The 18,219-nt window shown below is 43.6% G+C and overlaps 1 protein-coding gene across 1 annotated transcript in view; it reads right to left on the bottom strand.

The window, feature by feature from the left end:
• pla2g15 (phospholipase A2, group XV) overlaps window positions 1–18,219 on the bottom strand; it is a 46,597-nt gene that overhangs the window by 13,297 nt on the left and 15,081 nt on the right. The window contains exons 2-3 of the mRNA XM_078544121.1: window positions 13,557–13,713; window positions 2,175–2,293 (exon numbers count right to left, since the gene is read on the bottom strand). Of these exons, the coding sequence (XP_078400247.1) occupies window positions 2,175–2,293; window positions 13,557–13,713 (276 nt within the window). The remainder of the gene's footprint in view (window positions 1–2,174; window positions 2,294–13,556; window positions 13,714–18,219) is intronic.

Here is an 18,219-nt window from a genome sequence, read left to right as displayed (position 1 = left end):
ATCAGCCATGATCAAATTGAATGGCAAAACAGCCTTGAGAGGTAGAATGGCCTACTGTTCCTATCCTTCTACACAATGCAAAACCATCCAACATAATCATAGAATCTTACAACAGAGAAGGTGCTCACTGGGCCCAACATGCGGGTGCTCAAACTCTGATATGGATAAAGTAATTTTTTTTTAAACACAGGATGCAGCCATGGTTGTGTTGAGGGACTAGAGTTAATATATGGTGCTAGGGCAGAGTTACTCTGTATCTGTACATGTTCCTTAGAATTGGAAGCGGTTGATAAAAAAAAAGAAAAATTGTTAGATTTTTTGCACCGTTACATTCGTGACCACAAAATCATCCAACAGGAGAAGAGGAAGAGAGATAACACCCAAAGTAGCCTCTCTGACAACAATGACAGAGTTAGAACAGAGGGTCAAGCTTACAGATTCTCACAGGGAAAATTGCAGGGAATCTTACTCATATGTACAGAGGGCTGGTTAAACTCCATGTGGTGTTAAAAGCTTAACAAAAATGAGGGGAACTAAACTTACAACCATGTTTCAAAGTAAGGTAACCACCTTATTCCAATAAACAGCTGCTATTGTCAACATGCGAGAATGGATATACTCAATTCTGACAGGGCAGGAGGAACTTTAATAGCAATGACACCCTCAGGCAAACCATAGGTGTACATTTATTTCCATAATGGAACATAATTATAATTGACTGAGAGAAATAGGTTTAAAATGCATTGAGGCACATGCAGAAAATGAAACAAATATGAGTGCGTGATGCAGATAACAACGCCATTTCTATCTGTGTAAGTAACTAGGTCAATCAATGCAGTACATAACACTGGAAATCTAGAGTTACAGCACAAAGCTCTTGTATTAGTGGTGCGATGGTGCTTTCAAAATGTTTCTAACTGCCAATGTAGCTCTTTATATGATCCCGCTCAATTCCTTTCCTATCTGTTTCTCTAAGTAAGTCACCATCAATTCCATCTGAATCAGCTCTTATCTTTCTTGCACTGCTGTATTTAAGTCCCTCTATTCTGAATGCTTGTGTCCTTTTTCCCTCAACTTGGTTTTGGTGGCAGCCTTGGCTCAGCAGTCACCGCTCAGTCAGAAGTTCATAGGTCCAAAGCCCACCTAGGGAACTGAGCCAAAAAATCTTCACTGCCACTTCAGTGCAGAACTGAGGAAGTGCTACCCTGTTGGAGATATTGTCTTTCAGATGAAACGTTAAACCAAGGCTCTATCTGCCCTCTCAGATGGACACAAAAGATCCTGTGGCACCATTGGGAAGTAAACACTGAAATCCGCTGGGTGTCATGGACAATATTAACCCCACAACCAACTCCTGTGATTATCTAAAATACAGTGCCTTGCATTCAAAAGTATTTTTTCAGTGGCTGTGAAGTGTTTGAGATGCCATGAAAGGTGCTATTTATAAATTCAAGCTCTGATTAGCTCCTTTGGTTTCCCCTCCTCCTTGGTTCTTCTCCCTGAACCTTCACTCTTTGATAATGACCTTGGTCATTATCCCTTAGTCTCTGAACCCTGCCTCCACTCGTCCTCTGTCTTATACAAAATAAAACTAAGATAAACAAGAACTACGTGAAACCATTTCAGGGACCTCTGCAGTCAACACAAAAAATATTGAAGGGTGTCACACTTTGCTAAAGCAGCAGTAATCAGACAGAACACAAAAAAACAAAGTGGAAGGTTTCAAAGCTATAGGCCCTTTTCCAAAAAAAAGGTCTTGCCCCATGTTAAGATTTTGCCGACTATGATACCTTTTACCCATGCCCAACACACAACTCCATTGTCATTGGCAAACACTCAATCCTTATGAATGAATACGTGAATTTATGAGAGAGGTAGCTTGGATTCTACCAGATAAACAATGGTCACCTTTATTGTCGATGGTTCATAACAGAAATAGTCCTGGATCCTTTAGATCTCTTGACTAAATGGCATCAGATACAAAATGGCTCAGCCTGAAAACTATAACCTCAATAAAGGAAACTCTTACCACAAAAGTTTGTTTTAGCCCAGCGTGGTCCAAATCCAAGTAAATTGAGTTCTCCATCAGTATGTTCCAAATGGAGAACTTTAAACCACCATAGATGTCCCACAAAGATTTACACAAATTACAAATTTGTATCGACAAAACTTACCAACAGTCCTTTTGCTGGGATCCAGGAATTCCAGCGGGTAGGTTTTGCCAAATCCAGGGACTCTCACATCAACTCCAGGTGGTGTTTCTGTTGTTTTAGTTGTTGTGTTGTAGATTAGCCTTCAAATGAAAAACACAAATATATAACCAAATTCTTATAGTCACTAGTTCCTTCTAATGCTTTTCTTAATTCATTCCCTGAATGGGAGCATCACTGGTAAGGCCAGCATTTACTACCCATTCCCAATTGGCCTCAAGAAGGTGATAGTGAGCCGTCTTCTTGATTATAACTGAATGGCTTGCTAGGCCATTTCAGAGACCAGTTAAGTCAACCACATTGTTGCGGGTCTGGAATCACATGAAGGCCAGACCATGTAAGGATGACAGATTTCCTTCCCTAAAGGACATTAATGACTCAGGTGGATTTAAACAGCAATCAATAATAGTTTCATGGACACCACTATTATCAACTTTTTATTCCAAATTTATTCCAAATTAACTGTGGTAAAGTGAGGTACCCTGTCCTTTTAAGAGAAGGCAAATGTACTGATGATGTGACAGCACTGATAAATCACTATACAGTGCGGGCAACTGGGAACTGTAGGTCTAGTTCTGGAGATTTCTGAGTGAGCACGTATGATCTGGTGCTCTGCCCTATGTCTCAATAAAGCATCACTGTTTATTCTTACATCAGTCTCTTCCTGTCATCAATTGCTGCTTGCAATCAATGAGAACATAGGAAACTCTTTCGAGTTACCAACAGTCACAGATTGCAACTTCTTTCGAGTACAATTACAGTTCTTGGTTTCCGGGAGCGGGACATGAACCCACAACCTTCTGATTCAGAGGCGAGGGTGCTATGAACTGAGCCACAGCTGACACCTCCCTGAGAACATAGGAAGACGTGCAGATAGAGTTAGTTAGCCAACTAACTCATTTACCCAAGACACAAAAATTAACTGAATTTAAAAAAACCCCAATTGTCATTCTGGGATTCGTACTCTTATCTCCAGATCATTAATCGGGGCCTCTGGATTACTAGTCCAGTAACATTACCCCTATTGTTACTGAACCCCAGTGGGGTCACGAGCTCTGAGGCAGCAATGCTGCCCTGGAGCTCGGACTGAGCGCTAACAGCTCAGGGGCCCCTTTAAATCCTCGCGCCTTTTTCCTAATGGTGGGCGTGGCCTGACAGACAGATCTTTGAGGCCTCATTGCTGCTGTAACAAAAAAAAAGCCTGTGAAAAGGTAGGTGTTTGTTATTTTTTTAAAAACCCTGCAGTTTAAACAATTCCCACCACACTAAACTTCCCCTGATCAGGAGCTAAAATACCCCCCCCTCGGGGGTCACACAAAGTCTGAGGCATTAAAATGGAGTCACACTGGGAAGTAGTTTTGGAAGCACTGCCCTAGCATGTCCTCCTACTTGCTCCTTCACTCCAAGCTCTTGCTTCCTGCACAATTCTTAAGTCTGCAGATGTCTTTAGTCCTCTGTGGGCAGATCAGATTGTCAAAGCAGAGTTGAATCTTCATCCAATGAAAAAACGAAAAGCCTGTCAACACAGTGTTGCAGCCGATGTTGTAAGTTTCCCGAGAGCATCTGCTCTCTTATTTCAGAAGGAAGTTGCACCCTCGTACTTAACAAACCAACTTGGTTAACAGTGCATCGTAACCATTAAATGGGATCGCCTGTTCTGTCAGTCACACCCCACTTCAAAGTCACCTTCAGTCTCACTTGGTGCAAAGAGCTTCAAGAGTGCACTTTGATTGGAGTCATGTCATCTGCTTATCCTTTATTAGGAACGTTCTAAAATCAGTCCATAACCTAAAAATATAATTTTGATTGAAAATGTTATGCCTGGGAAGAGAGATCTTGTATAAAATGCCACTGTTGAGGACAGCCCAGTTGCATTTATTCAGCTGTGATGTACAGCAACATTTCTCGGAGCAGTGAAGCCCCGCCTTTCGGGGGGTTATGTTCCCGCGAATTTTCGCAAAGGACAAATGGCGAACATGCTTTATAATGGGAGTGAATTAGATAGGGCTCCAGCCATCCCAAAATTGAACTTTTAAAATTTTTAAAAATTATGTTTTTGAGTAAATTCAAGACAAAATCTTACTGGAGAAATTATCTGACAAAGCAAGGAAAAAAAAGAAAGCAAGAACACATTTTTATTAAAGTGCAGTACTGTACCTGTACTGTAAAAATAGTCAGGAGTTGCTGTATCCTGTAAATCACAGCAACCCCCGTGCAGTTATCGACTACTGCGGGAAATACTTGTGGTGAAAGGTGTTTCCATCAGGCAGTGGTCAGCACGTAACGTCCTAGAGGCCCTGAGGGATAAGGAGAGGGTGGACCCTGTGGGATGGTTCCCCGAGCAGACTGTCAAAGTCATTTGGCAGAATGCCTCATCGCCAGAACTTTCCAACAAGCACCAAGACGTAGCTTGGCTGGTGGTGAGAAAGGCCCTCCCCGTCAGATCCTTCCTACACGCCAGGAGTCTCACCCCCTCTGCACGATGCCCTCGAGGTGGCTGTGGTGGGGAAGAGACCGTTGTTCACCTCCTTGTGGATTGTGCCTTTGCAAAGAAAGTCTGGAGAGAGATGCAGTGGTTGCTGTCGAGGTTCATCCCGAGCAGTTCTGTGACACAGGACTCTGTGCTCTACGGGCTGTTCCCAGGGACACACACCGAGACAAACATCAACTGCAGCTGGAGGATCATCAACTCGGTGAAAGACGCGCTTTGGTCTGCCCGAAACTTGTTGGTCTTCCAGCACAAAGAGTTGTCCCCGACCGATTGTTGCGGACTGGCACAATCCAAAGTCCAGGACTACGTGCTGAGGGACGCACTAAAGCTTGGGGCAGCTGCCGCAAAGGCGCAATGGGGAAGGGTCGCTGTCTAGGACCTTTCTGCCACAGCGCACCGGGAGACTGGGAACTGTTTGGAGCCCCTCGGGCTGTACAGATCAGGGTGAAAGGCTGTGGATGATTGTAATATTGTTTGTGCTGATGCACCTGGTGATACATTTTGTGGGAGTTTAACCTGGATTGTACCCTTGTAATGTTGTTTTTGAAATGGTTTTGAATGTGATTGAAGATTTTTTATGAATAAAGTATATTTTTGCAAAAAAAAAAGACTACTGCGGGAAATACACCACGGAAACCTTGCTTTTTCTCTCTTCTAAATGCTGGTTTTTCTTTATTTCAGAGCCAGTATATGTCCATGATGTTTAAATCGTGGATAGGTGAAAATTTGGGACCGCAACGGGCTATATTGTGTACAAGGACTTTATGTGCAGGTAAACACATTTGTGAAAGTCGTCACGAATGGTGTGACTTTACTGTACTTTAAAAAGGGGGAGAAAGGATGTAACCAATTAGGGCATCGGTAAGTTCCTCGTCAGTATAATGACGTTTCAGACAGTCCTCCCAATTAGTGACATTACTCAAGAGGATGGCAGCACTGGAGGGTACAAAAAATTCCTACAGAAAATGCCCCCCTTTGTCAGCTCCCCATTATAATGTAAAGGGTATTTAAGTTCAAAATGGTGGCGCACAGCAGCGGGGTAGAAGAAAAGGAAAGAAACATTAATTAGGAACTACACCTCTGTCGATCAAAAATTCCAAAGCGAAGTCAGCAGGAGCTGACGACATAAGCCAAAATGCCATTACTAATGATGCATCTAACGCATTTAACATTAAGCGCAGTTTACAGGGATGCAGATGTCAAAAAATGAAAGATAAAATTACCTTATTTGTAATGTAATACGCTGAGGAGAAATTCTTAGAGGATCTTGTCAGCGAACTGATTTGAGTTTAGAGGATCATTTATCAGGACAAGGTTCAAGTGCAGTAATTTGGTGCACGAAGACCAGACAACTTGCTGTGAAAAGAATTCAAACCACCTCGAAGTTCATAGAGTAGAACTAGTAAAAACCTTTTCCAGGGCCTCATTGGTCCCTTCAATTGACGGGTGACAAAGAAGTTGGCCAGTGTTTTCTAGGTAAAGCCAGGTCAGGGTCTTGTACAACAGTATAGTATTTTTTGTTTTCTATTTGATCATTCTGGCAGTTCACCTGAACTCTCTACTTGCTTTTGTGATAGCCTCGTGGCTTGAATCGTGAATTTTCAGACATTCGTGCACTATGAAACCCGGGTTTTTTTGCCTTAGTCAAGAGCCTTAGGTTTTATACCCTGCTTTGTACACACTTGGTTTGGCATTCGCCCTGCCCACCTGCATAACACAGATTTATCTGTATAAATGACGACTGCCAGAAATGGGCTCATTTTCCCATCACATCTAATCCTGCCTGTAACCTATTCTGTTTATATAAAGGTCCTAGTACCAGCACAAATCCTCTGAATAATTCTGTACAGCTTTGTGGTTTTAATTTGTGACAATTTTATATTGACATCTAACACATAGAATATAGTTTTAAAAACCCACATAACCAATACACTGCACTGAAAAAAAATCATGATTTGACATTTTCAACTGATTTTAATAAGAGTGTCTCAGCTCCGTTGCTCATAAGAGAACAGTTTCTATAATTATTCATCATCTCTTCTGATCTCTCAATTTGAGAACTTGACCCCCCCCCATTTCTTGAGAGTACACTCGGGTGATCATAGATCATGCGGTAATAAAAAAGCCCCTTGATAGGCCACAAGTGGGACTCCAGTAACACAATGAGTCAGCTGTCTCTTTCTCAGGAAACTCAACCACTAACATCTCCTATGACTAGACAACTAATGAGAGTAAGCCAGACAGCAGAGAACCAGAACAGAAAATGGAAATCTCTTAATTCAATTTTTAAGTGTCTCAATGCATCTTTTCAGTGCTAAACACAAAATTTGATGGTCCCAGAGACAGTTTCTTCCTTCCCCCAGTCATTGTTATTATTTCCATTGGTTTGCTCTGGATTCTCACTAGGCTTCAGTGGGTGTACTCTGCAGTCTTAATTCAGAAAGCGATCTTAACCTCTCATTATAGGTTGCAGAACTATGGAAGCTTACAGCGTAAAAGGAGGCAATGTGACCCAATTCGTCGTGCCAGCTTTTGCTAGATCAGTCTAAAACTAACCTTATAATCCTGCTCTCTCCCGACAGCCCTGCATCTTTTACTGCTTCAAGTATCTCTTTATCCATCCCCCAGAAAGATACAATGGTTCTGCCCCACTCCCTTCACACACGTGCACACACAATGATTAAATCATTTCATCTTGAGCCCCTCCAAGCCTTTCATGGAGCAACAAAAGCCTGACTTCGTCCAATTCTTTGTAGACACCAGTTTCTTCATATCTCTTGCAAACCCAGTGACTCCAGCCTTAGTTCTTCCTTTGACATTTTTGCCTTCATCATTCCCTCTCAACTCAAATACAACTCCTTTATTTGCTCAATTGTTGGAGTTGCTTACAAGAAGTTCCTTCGTGTTCAAGTGCAATCATGTCCATTCAAACATACGAAATAGGAACAGGAGTAGGCCATTTGGCCCCTCGAGCCTGCTCCACCATTCAATAGGATCATGACTGATCTATTTGTGTTTCGAATTCCACAATCCCATCTACCCCCGATAACCTTCGATTCCCTTGCCTAACAGGAATCGGTCTACCTCTGCCTTAAAAATATTCAATGACCCCGCCTTCACTACCTTCTGAGGCAGAGGGTTCCAAAGTCGCACGACGCTCAGAAAAAAATCTCTTCATCTCTGTCCTATAAGGGCAACACCTAATTTTAAAACAGTGCCCCACTCAACAAGACTCAACCCTAAAATCTTAGCATGTTCAAGACTGAATTGTTGCTACAGGCTCCACAAGCATGTAAAGTGCACAGCTAGTTTGAGCAGTGATCAATATTGATGTAGCATATATCAGCAAGTTATTCAATCACTCCAGTCAAGCCCAATATTGTTCTAGTAGTAACTATCTATATCCATCTGCATTAAATTCTGTTCACCTGTTAGCACTGGTTTCACTGATCAACATTGGCTCTTAAACCCCCAATGCATCAACATTCAAAATTCTCACCCATGTGTTTAAATATCTTCATGGCCTCAGCCCCAGCACCCCTTCCCACCCATCTAATCTCCTTCACCACTGTACCCACCTCTGAACTCTACGTTTTGGACTCTGGTCCCTTGTACATCCCCCACTTTCTTTGCACTTTTGAGAGCTGTACATTAAAACTCCTAAGTCCCACACTTCCCCAAAACTCACCCACCTCTCCAGTCAAGTATTTGATCACCCCTCCCCAATAACTTCCTTCATTAAATCATTCATTGGATGTGTGTGTCACTGGCAGGGCCAGCATTTGATGCCCATCTCTAAATTCCCTTAGGGTGTTGAACAGCCTTCTTCAACTGCTGAAATCTGTTTGGTGTAAGTTCTCCCAAAGTGCTGTTAAGGAGGGAGTTCCAAGATGTTGACCCAGCGATGGTATATTTCCATGTCAGAATGGTGGGTAACTTGGCCTACTGCCCTTGGCCTTCCACATGGTAGAGGACATGGGAATGGAAGGTGCTGTCGAAAGAGCCTTGGTGAGTTGCTGCAGTGCAGTGCATCTTGTAGATGGTGCACACTGCTGCTACTGTGCAGTGCTGAAGGGAGTGAATGTTTAAGGTGGTGGATGGCGTGCCAATCAAGTGGGCTGCTTTGTCCTGGATGGTGTTGAACTTCGAGTGTTGTTGACGTTGCAAGCACTCGGGCAAGTGGAGAGTATTCCATCACACACCTGACTTGTACCTTTTAGATGGTGGCTTTGTGGAGTCAGGTAGTGAGTTATTCACTGCAGAATTCCCAATCTCTTTCCTGCTCATGTAGCCACAGTATTTATGCAGCTGGTCCGGTGCAGTTTCTGGTTAATAGTGACCCCTAAGATAGTGATGATAGGGGTTTTGATGCTAGCAATGCCAATGAATGTGAAGAGGAGTTGGTCATACCTTTCCATGTTTCTTGCCACTTGACAGCCTAAACCTGGAAGTTGTCCAGGTCTTGGTACAGGCAGGTAAAGACAGCTTCATTATTTAAGGAATTGTAAATGGAACTGAACACTATGCAATCATCAGTAAACATCCCCACTGCTGACCTTGGGCCTCTATAAAACACTATGGGAAGCAAACGAGATGACTTTCTTCTTTAGAGTGCTTTATAAAGGAAAACTTTTGTTTCAGGATCGTCCATGGGATGTTATGGTTCCCCAGCCCATGTCCACTATCCCAGGAACATGTAGCCTGTCCAGCACAGCCTCAGATGGAAAAAAAATCACCCAAGCACAGACTAGTGACCCAACCTAGGAATAATCTATTAGGAAAGCCCTTCTGTTAATAGTCATATAATTTCAATGACCTGCACTTTTTATTTTATTGCACAAATAATGGTTACTTGCTTTGTGCATGACCCAGTGAAAACCACAATTTACCCTCTTCCCAGAAGAGAGTTAATATTGAAGCACAAGACCAGCCATATGACAATTATATTTTTATAAAGTGAGGTCGATTGGATCAATAAACAAACAGTCTCTTTAATATCCTTACACTGGCTTAACTTATAATAATGTAATATTCTACCTAGCACAATTACCGTACTAGCTTTGGTTAAAAGGCCCCTGTCTATCTATAGAGGCATTAACAAGTCAAGTAGTTAGAGCTAAAGGAGAAGGAAGCCTCAGGGAATCAAGTGTTGTAAGGCAGCTCCCCACTGAGCCCAATTCAATTATGAATATTGCAACAGCAAAATATAAATATCAGGGAGATGTTTCACATCCAGCTTCTCTCCTCTGCAGAATAATCCTTTATTCCAGTTTCTATGGTGACAGAATTTTTCCATGTGCTAGAGAGAGCTATTTGATAAAAATATCACTCATTGGTGATTATTAATGAGGGACACAGGCTTTTATCTAATAAGGACAGAAAACTGACTATGGTAATCACTACTGGACACCCAGTGTATTTTTACACCCAAAATGCTTCAACAAACGTATTTTAGGTGATTTTCCATTGAGCAGTTTTTATACTGTTTATTTAAGATTACATGAGACATGGATACACTCGGTAACTGCATCTGTAATTCAGGCATAGATCTCTAGATACCTACCTGTGTGGAATCAGCAACTTGACAACATTTACCATTAGCAACATACAATAGCAAAGGTGTGTTCTAACATTATAGTGATGATAAATGCCATTTGTTAGTTAGAAATTCCTCACCTTCAGTTAAATTGCTCTCCCCAACCTGTGGTGACTGAGCAATGAGCAATCAGCCCACACCACAGGGTCTCAAACTATTTATCCCTCACCCAACACCAGTAGAACAGATTATCTGGTCACTGTCACATTGCTGTTTATGGGATCCTGCTGTGTGCAAACTAGGTCATCACATTTCCTACATTAAAACAACGACCACACTTCAGAAGTATTTCATTGACTATAATACACTCTGGGTCATCCTGAAGTCATGAAAGGCACTACATAAATGCAAGTGTGTGTTTTCTTTTTCTCTTGTTCCTTCTGCCAGCTGACTGAAGTGCTGCACTGGGGCAGCCCTGGGGGCAGATCAGAGGCCCAATCTAGAGTGATTGAAACAGGAAGGAAAAGGCCACTGCTCATTTCCTGGAAGACAAAAAGAAGCAAAACCAACTTTTAAAAAAAAAAATCTTTCACAGGATGTGGGAGTCGCTGGTTAGCCCAGCATTTATTGCCCATCCCAAATTGCCCTCAAGGTGCTGGTGAGCTGCCTTCTTGAACCATTGCAGTCCCTGTGGTGTAGGTACACCCACAGTGCTGTTAGGGAGGGAGTTCAAGGGTTTTGACCCAGCAACAGTGAAGGAACAGTGATATATTTCCAAGTCAGGATGGTGTGTGCCTTGGAGGGAAACTTGCAGGCTGTGGCGTTCCCATGTAACTGCTGCCCTTGTCCTTCAAGGTGGTAGAGATTGTGGGTTTGGAAAGTGCTATCTAAGGAGCCTTGGTGAGTTTCTGCAGTGCAGATGATACACACTGCTGCCACCGTGCGTCAGTGGTGGAGGGGCTGAATATTTCAGGTGATAGATGGGTTGTGGATCAAGGGGGCTGCTTTGTCCTGGATGGTTGGAGCTGGTCCAGTTCAGTTTCTGGTCAATGGTAACCCCCAGGATATTGATAGTGGGGTATTCAGTGATGGTAATGCCATTGAATGTCATGGGGAGATGGTATGTTTCTTTCTTGTTGGAGATGGTCACTGCCTGGCAGTGGCAGGTAACATATCATGCCACACATCAGCTTAAGCCTGAATATTGTCCAGGTCTTGCTGTGTACGGACATGTACTGCTTCAGTATCTGAGGAGTCACGAACGGTGCTGCACATTGTGCAATCATCAACGAACATCCCCACTTCTGACCTTAAGGTGGAAGGAAGGTCAATGATGAAGCAGCTGAAGATGGTTGGGCCCAGGACATTATCTGAGGAACTCCTGTCGCAATGTCCTGGGACCGAGATCATTGACCACCAACAACCACAACCATCTTCCTTTGTGCTATGTATGATTCCAACAGTGGAGAAATTTCCCCCTGAATCCCATTGACTTTAGTTTTGCTAGGGCTCCTTGACGCCACACTTGGTCAAATGCTACTTTGTTATCAAGGACATGAATTCTCACCTTACCTCAAGTTCCAACTCTTTTGCCCATGTTGAACCAAGGTTATAACGTGGTTAGGAGCTGAGTGGCCCTGGCATAACCCAAACTGAGTCAGTGAGCAGGTTATTGCTGAGTAAGTGCCACTTGATAGCACCAAAAACACCTTGCATCACTTTGCTGATGATCGAATGTAGGCTGATGGGGCAGTAATTGGCTGGGTTGGATTTGTCCTGCTTTTTGTGGATAGAATATACCAGAACAATTTTCCACATTGCTGGGTATATACCAGTGTTGCAGCTGCAGTGGAATACCTTAGCTTGGGGTGTGGCTAGTTCTGGAGTAGAAGTCTTCAGTACTATTGCTGGAATATTGCCAGGGCCCGGTAGCCTTTGCAGTATCCAGTACCTTCAGCTATTTCTTGATATCACGTGGAGTAAATTGAATTGGCTGAAAACAGGCACGTGATGCTGGGTACCTCCGGAGATGACCAAGATGAATCATCCACTTGACACATCTGGCTGAAGTTTGTTACAAATGCTTCAGCCTTATCTTTTGCAACGATGTGCTGGGATCCCCCATCACAGAGTACCGGAATACTCATGTAGCCTCCTCCTCCTCCTGTTATATTTTAATTGTCCACCACCATTCACGACTGGATGTGGCAGGACTGCAGAGCTTAGATCTGATCCATTGGTTGTGGGATCGCTTAGCTCTATCACATGCTGGTTTTGCTTTTTGCATGCAAGTAGACCTGTGTTGTAGCTTCACCAGGTTGACACCTCATTTTTATGTATGCCTGGTGCTGCTCCTGGCATGTCCTTCTGCACTCTTCATTGAACCAGGGTTGATCCCCTGGCTTGGTGGTGATGGTAGAGTGGGGGATATGCCGGGTCGTGAGGCTACAGATTGCGGTCAAGTTCTGCTGCTGCTGATGGCCCACAGCGCCTCATGGATACCCAGTTTTAAGTTGCTAGATCTGTTCGAAATCTATCCCATTTAGCACAAGGGTAGTGTCACACAGTACAGTGGAGGGTATCCTCACCATGAAGATGGGACTTTACCAACACATCAACCTGAAAGTGGTCACTCCTACTGATACTGTCACCAACAGATGCAGCTGCAACAGGTAGATTGGGGAGGATGAGGGCAAGTAGTTTTTCCTTCACCATCTGCTGCAGACCCAGTCTAGTAGCTATGTCCTATAGGACTCAGCCAGCTCGGTCAGTATTGGTGCTACTGAGCCACTCATGGTTTTGGACATTGAAGTCCCCCACCCAGTGTACATTCTGCACCATTGCCACCCTCAGTGCTTCCTTCAAGTGGTGTTCAACATGGAGGAGCACTGATTCATCAGCTTGGGTGGGGTTGCTGGGGTGGGGGGTGGTGGTGGTGGTGTGTGTGTGTGTGTGTGTTAGGTAATCAGCAGGAAGTTTCCTTTACCATGTTTGACTTGATGCCTCCCTCCCGACTGTAGACCAGTGTGCTGCCACCCTTCATCTCTTTTGCCATTTTCTCACACCCGCCTTCCACCCTGTCAAAGACCATTTCCCCCCTCGTTACCTGTCTCTGTACTTGCTTAAAACTTGCTACATCTCTAACTTCTTCCAGTTTTGACCAAAGGTCATAAACCTGAAAGGGTAACTTTGTTTCTCTTCCCACAGGTGCTGCCTGACCTGAGTATTTCCAACATTTTGTGTTGTTATTTCATGTAGTCCTGTCACACGTACCAAGCATCGCTCATGTCACATGTACCCAACGCTGTTCATGCCATACCTGATGTTGTCAATCCAGCAGTCAATGACAAGAGGCAGAAGCAGTTCAAGATTCAGCCAGAGGGTGAAATAATCCGCAGTTTTCTTGGTGCACAGATAGTGCACCACATGAGGTTTGTTTAGCTTAGCTTCCAGCTGGTTCCCCAGGTCACCTGGAACTGTTAATTTAAAAAAAACAAAGTTACAACTAGGACTCAATTCAGTTGACAGCTGCTCACTATGTCCACACAAACAAGTCAACTATGATGAAGGTGGGAGGAAGAGAAAAAGCCTCATAGCTCCTGACTGCATCTTATATTTCACTCATCTCCTTTTCTGGAACTTTCTCCACAAAGCACTTGTTTACAAACTTTCTGAACAGTTTCTTCCCCATCAATCCTCACCCCTCCAGCAAGTTGTTGACTCCTCCCTAGTGTCCAACTCCACAGGGACCAGTTGTCTCCTAGGTCTATATATCATCACAAGCCTACAGCAAGTGCTGGAAGGCATTGAGCTGGGAGCTACAATATGCAGGGGGGGGCGGGGGGAGGGGGGTGTAAAGGAATGGACTGATGTCCATTCACAAAAGCCAGGCAACATTCAGAAGTGTTAAACCTGGCTGATCGTCTTCCTGACCATTCAATTCCAGCTTGCCCACTGCCACCCAGTCAGTAATACATCAACTCAGCAAAGAGCCAGGGATTGAATTGTGGACCTCCTAGGCCTGTACAACCCAGCTGATTATTCTATCATCATACTTACTCATGGGATAAACATGGTTAGCCATTGAAGACGGGTACACCAGCTGGTTTACAGATACCCCTCTACTGGAAAGACAAAAGTATATTAAGTATATTAAGGCCAGTCATCACTCCAGCAACAAGCCTGTATCCAGAAGGGCTGATGGGTAAGAATTGGTTCGCAAGTTTGAATTCCATTTTCTCTGTAAATCTAAAATTAAAAGCTGGCATCAGTGAAAGCGACCATGAAACTTTTGGATTGTTGTAAAAACTCAACTGGTTCACTAATGTCCTTTAGGAAAGGAAACCTGCCATCCATACAGTCTGTCTTGTACACAATTTCACCCCCACACCATAGTTGGCAGGATGGGCAATAAAAGCCAGCCTTGTTGGTGATGCCCTAAGCTGGAGAACAAATTTAAAAAGTACTCTGTCCTGCTTAGCACTTTAACATTTACGCATCAAGGGTGTTAAAGATGTGCACTAGATGCAAGACTTATATGTATAGATAATAGAAACAATGAAACTATTTCTGTCAGAAACCAATAAGAAAAGCAATGGTGCCAGCTATCATCCAATTTGCTTATGGCAGGGAAACCATGTCAGCAGACAAATGGATGTGAAGCATATGAGAATCTTATGAGGAGCTTGGAGTCCACCCATTTGCTAAGAGTTGGCTGGAAGCCAAGAGAACATTTAATCTGTGAACCAGCAACTTAACCCATTCATTGCTCCAAAGCACTGAGCCTATGTCAAGAGCAATACACAAAATAAAAAGGTAAAAACAAAACTGCAATTGAGAAAAGTAAATTAAACAAGAGTGCTCACTGATATATCTATACTTCCCTACGCACTACCTCCACTCCTAGCTAATAAACACATTATCCTTTAACAATGCATCAACCACCCAACCAGAATCCACACAAAAGCACTTTCTAGCTGGTTAGTGGACTCCCCAGTTTTTGCCCATGCTTGTTGGTGGATTTCATAATGTGATGACTGAGTAACGCACTGAACCCAACTTGGAGTATGAACTGTAACTTGCAGCACCAAATCAGGTGAATCTGGTTACCTACAACATATCTGTCTGTACTACTAGCTCAGACCTCATGTGGCATTTCTACATTGGCCAAGGATACTAAAATTGCTGCAGTAATACAGAAAGCAGTCAGAGTGAGAAAGAAAGATCCTGGTTACTCTGAGGGTTGTGTCAAGACTAGTTGCGTTTTCTGCCCCTTGTATTCCTCTCCATTACTACTGAACAAAGAACAAAGTACAGCACAGGAACAGGCCTTTCAGCCCTCCAAGCCTGCGCCGATCATATTGCCCGTCAACTAAAACATTTTGCACTTCCAGGGTCCGTATCCCTCTATACCCATCCTATTCATGTATTTGTCAAGCTGCCTCTTAAACACTACTATCGTACCTGCTTCCACCACCTCCTCTGGCAGCGAATTCCAGATACTCACTACCCTCTGCGTAAAAAACTTGCCCCGCACATCTCCTCTATAGTTTTCTCCTCTCACCTTAAATCTATGTTCCACTCTGGGAAAAAGCTTTTGACTATCTACTCTGTCCATGCCACTCATAAATTTGTAAACTTCTATCAAGTCGCCCCTCAATCTCCGTCGCTCTAATGAGAACAATCCGAGTTTCTCAAACCTCTCCTCATAGTTAATAACCTCCAGACCAGGCAGCATCATAGTAAACCTCCTCTGCACCCTCTCCAATGCCTCCATATCCTTCTGGTAATGTGGCGACCAGAATTGCACGCAACATTCCAAGTGTGGCCTAACCAAGGTTCTATACAGCTGCAGCATGACTTCCCAGCTTTTATACTCAATACCCCTGTCAATGAAGGCAAGCATGCCATATGCCTTCCTGACTACCTTATCCACCTGCGTTGCCACTTTCAGTGACCTGTGGACCTGTACACCCAGATCCCTCTGCCTGTTGATGCACTTAAGGGTTCTGCCATTTACTGTAAAATTCCTGCCTGTATTAGACCTTCCAAAATGCATTACCTCGCATTTGTCTGGATTAAACTCCATCTGCCATTTCTCCGCCCAAGTCTCCAACCGATCTATATCCCGTTGTATCCTTTGACAATCCGCTTCACTATCTGCAACTCCTCCAACCTTAGTGTCGTCTGCAAACTTACTAATTAGCCCAGTTACATTTTCCTCCAAACAATTTATGTATACTACAAACAGCAAAGGTCCCAGCACTGATCCCTGCGGAACTCCACTAGTCACAGCTCTCCATTCAGAAAAGCACCCTTCCACTGCTACCCTCTGTCTTCTATGACCAAGCCAATTCTGTATCCATTTTGCCAGCTCACCTCTGATCCCGTGCGACTTTACCTTCTGTACCAGTCTGCCATGGGGGACCTTGTCAAAGGCCTTACTGAAATCCATGTATATAACATCCACTGCCCTTCCATCGTCGATCATCTTTGTCACTTCCTCGAAAAACTTGATCAAGTTAGTGAGACACGACCTCCCCTTCACAAAACCATGCTGCCTCTCACTAATACGCCCATTTGCTTCCAAATGGTAGTAAATCCTGTCACGAAGAATCTTCTCCAATAATTTCCCTACCACTAATGTAAGGCTCACCGGCCTGTAATTTCCTGGGTTATCCCTGCTACCCTTCTTAAACAATGGAACAACATTGGCCATTCTCCAGTCCTCTGGGACCTCACCCATAGCCAGTGAGGATACAAAGATTTCTGTCAAGGCCCCAGCAATCTCCTCCCTTGCCTCCCTCAGTACTCTGGGGTAGATCCCATCTGGCCCTGGGGACTTATCCACCTTAATATTCTTCAAGACGCCTAACACCTCCTCTTTTTTGATCTCAACATGATCCAGGCTATCTACACACTCTTCCCTAGACAAATCGACCGCTAAGTCCTTCTCTTTGGTGAATACTGATGAGAAGTATTCATTTAGTATCTCTCCCATTTCTTCTGGCTCCACACACAGATTCCCACCTCTGTCCCTGAGTGGGCCTACCCTTTCCCTGGCTACCCTCTTGCTTGAAGTATGAATACACCAGAGCAAACATTAGAGGCCATTTCAACAGCCCAAATTGTTTGACTTACTTATTCTGTCTTAAAACAACCTTTCAGGACTTTGACCTGATACAGACAATAACATTCAGCAGCTACAGAGTGTTGTTCATTTGCCAAAGGTTGAGCATTTCAGTGACTCCTTTTAAATTCCTTAATATTAAACCACAAAACCACCAGAAACATTTCAAGGTTGGTCAGCTAAAAATGGAAATAAATCAAAACAGCAGAAAACATTAAACTTCTTCAATTGATCATCCTATTCTTAGTCCTCTCCTATTTTTTGTTTACATGCTGTTCCTCAGTAACATCACAAAACACATCAGATTCCACATGTGCACTGACAACACCACCCCGAGATCAGCTGCTGACTACATACCCCATACCATCACCAAGAGCACCTGATTTCCACCTCTATCATCCGAATGCATTCCAGTCTAAGCTTATCTGCTACTGTAACCCTCATCTATGCCTTTGTTATCTCAAGACAGGACTATTGCACCACACTCCTGGTCAGCCTCCCTTATGCCCTCTATAAACTTGAGCTCATCCAAAACTCAGATTTTGTGTCAGTTAGGACATGAGCAGCATTTAGCCGGTGTTCACTGACCTACATTGATTCCCGGTTAAGCAACACCTCAATTCTAAAATCATTATCCTCGTTCTCAAATGCCTCAACCTCCTCCAGCCCTACTATCCTCCAGGATATCTGCACTTCTCCTTTGCTGGCCTCTCGCACAGCCCCAGTTTCAGTTGCTGCATCATCGGTGGCTATGTCTTCAACTATTGAAACCTTAGCTCTGGAATTCCCTTCCTAAGCCTCTGTCTTTCTTTGCTTAAGATGCTGTTTAACATTGACCTCATTGATCAAGCTT

This window comes from Cetorhinus maximus, chromosome 6 (genome assembly GCF_964194155.1).
Source record: "Cetorhinus maximus chromosome 6, sCetMax3.hap1.1, whole genome shotgun sequence".
In the NCBI taxonomy this organism is placed as follows: domain Eukaryota; kingdom Metazoa; phylum Chordata; class Chondrichthyes; order Lamniformes; family Cetorhinidae; genus Cetorhinus; species Cetorhinus maximus.
Note: the sequence above shows the minus strand (reverse complement) of the source record. Positions and strands in the feature narration are given on the sequence as shown.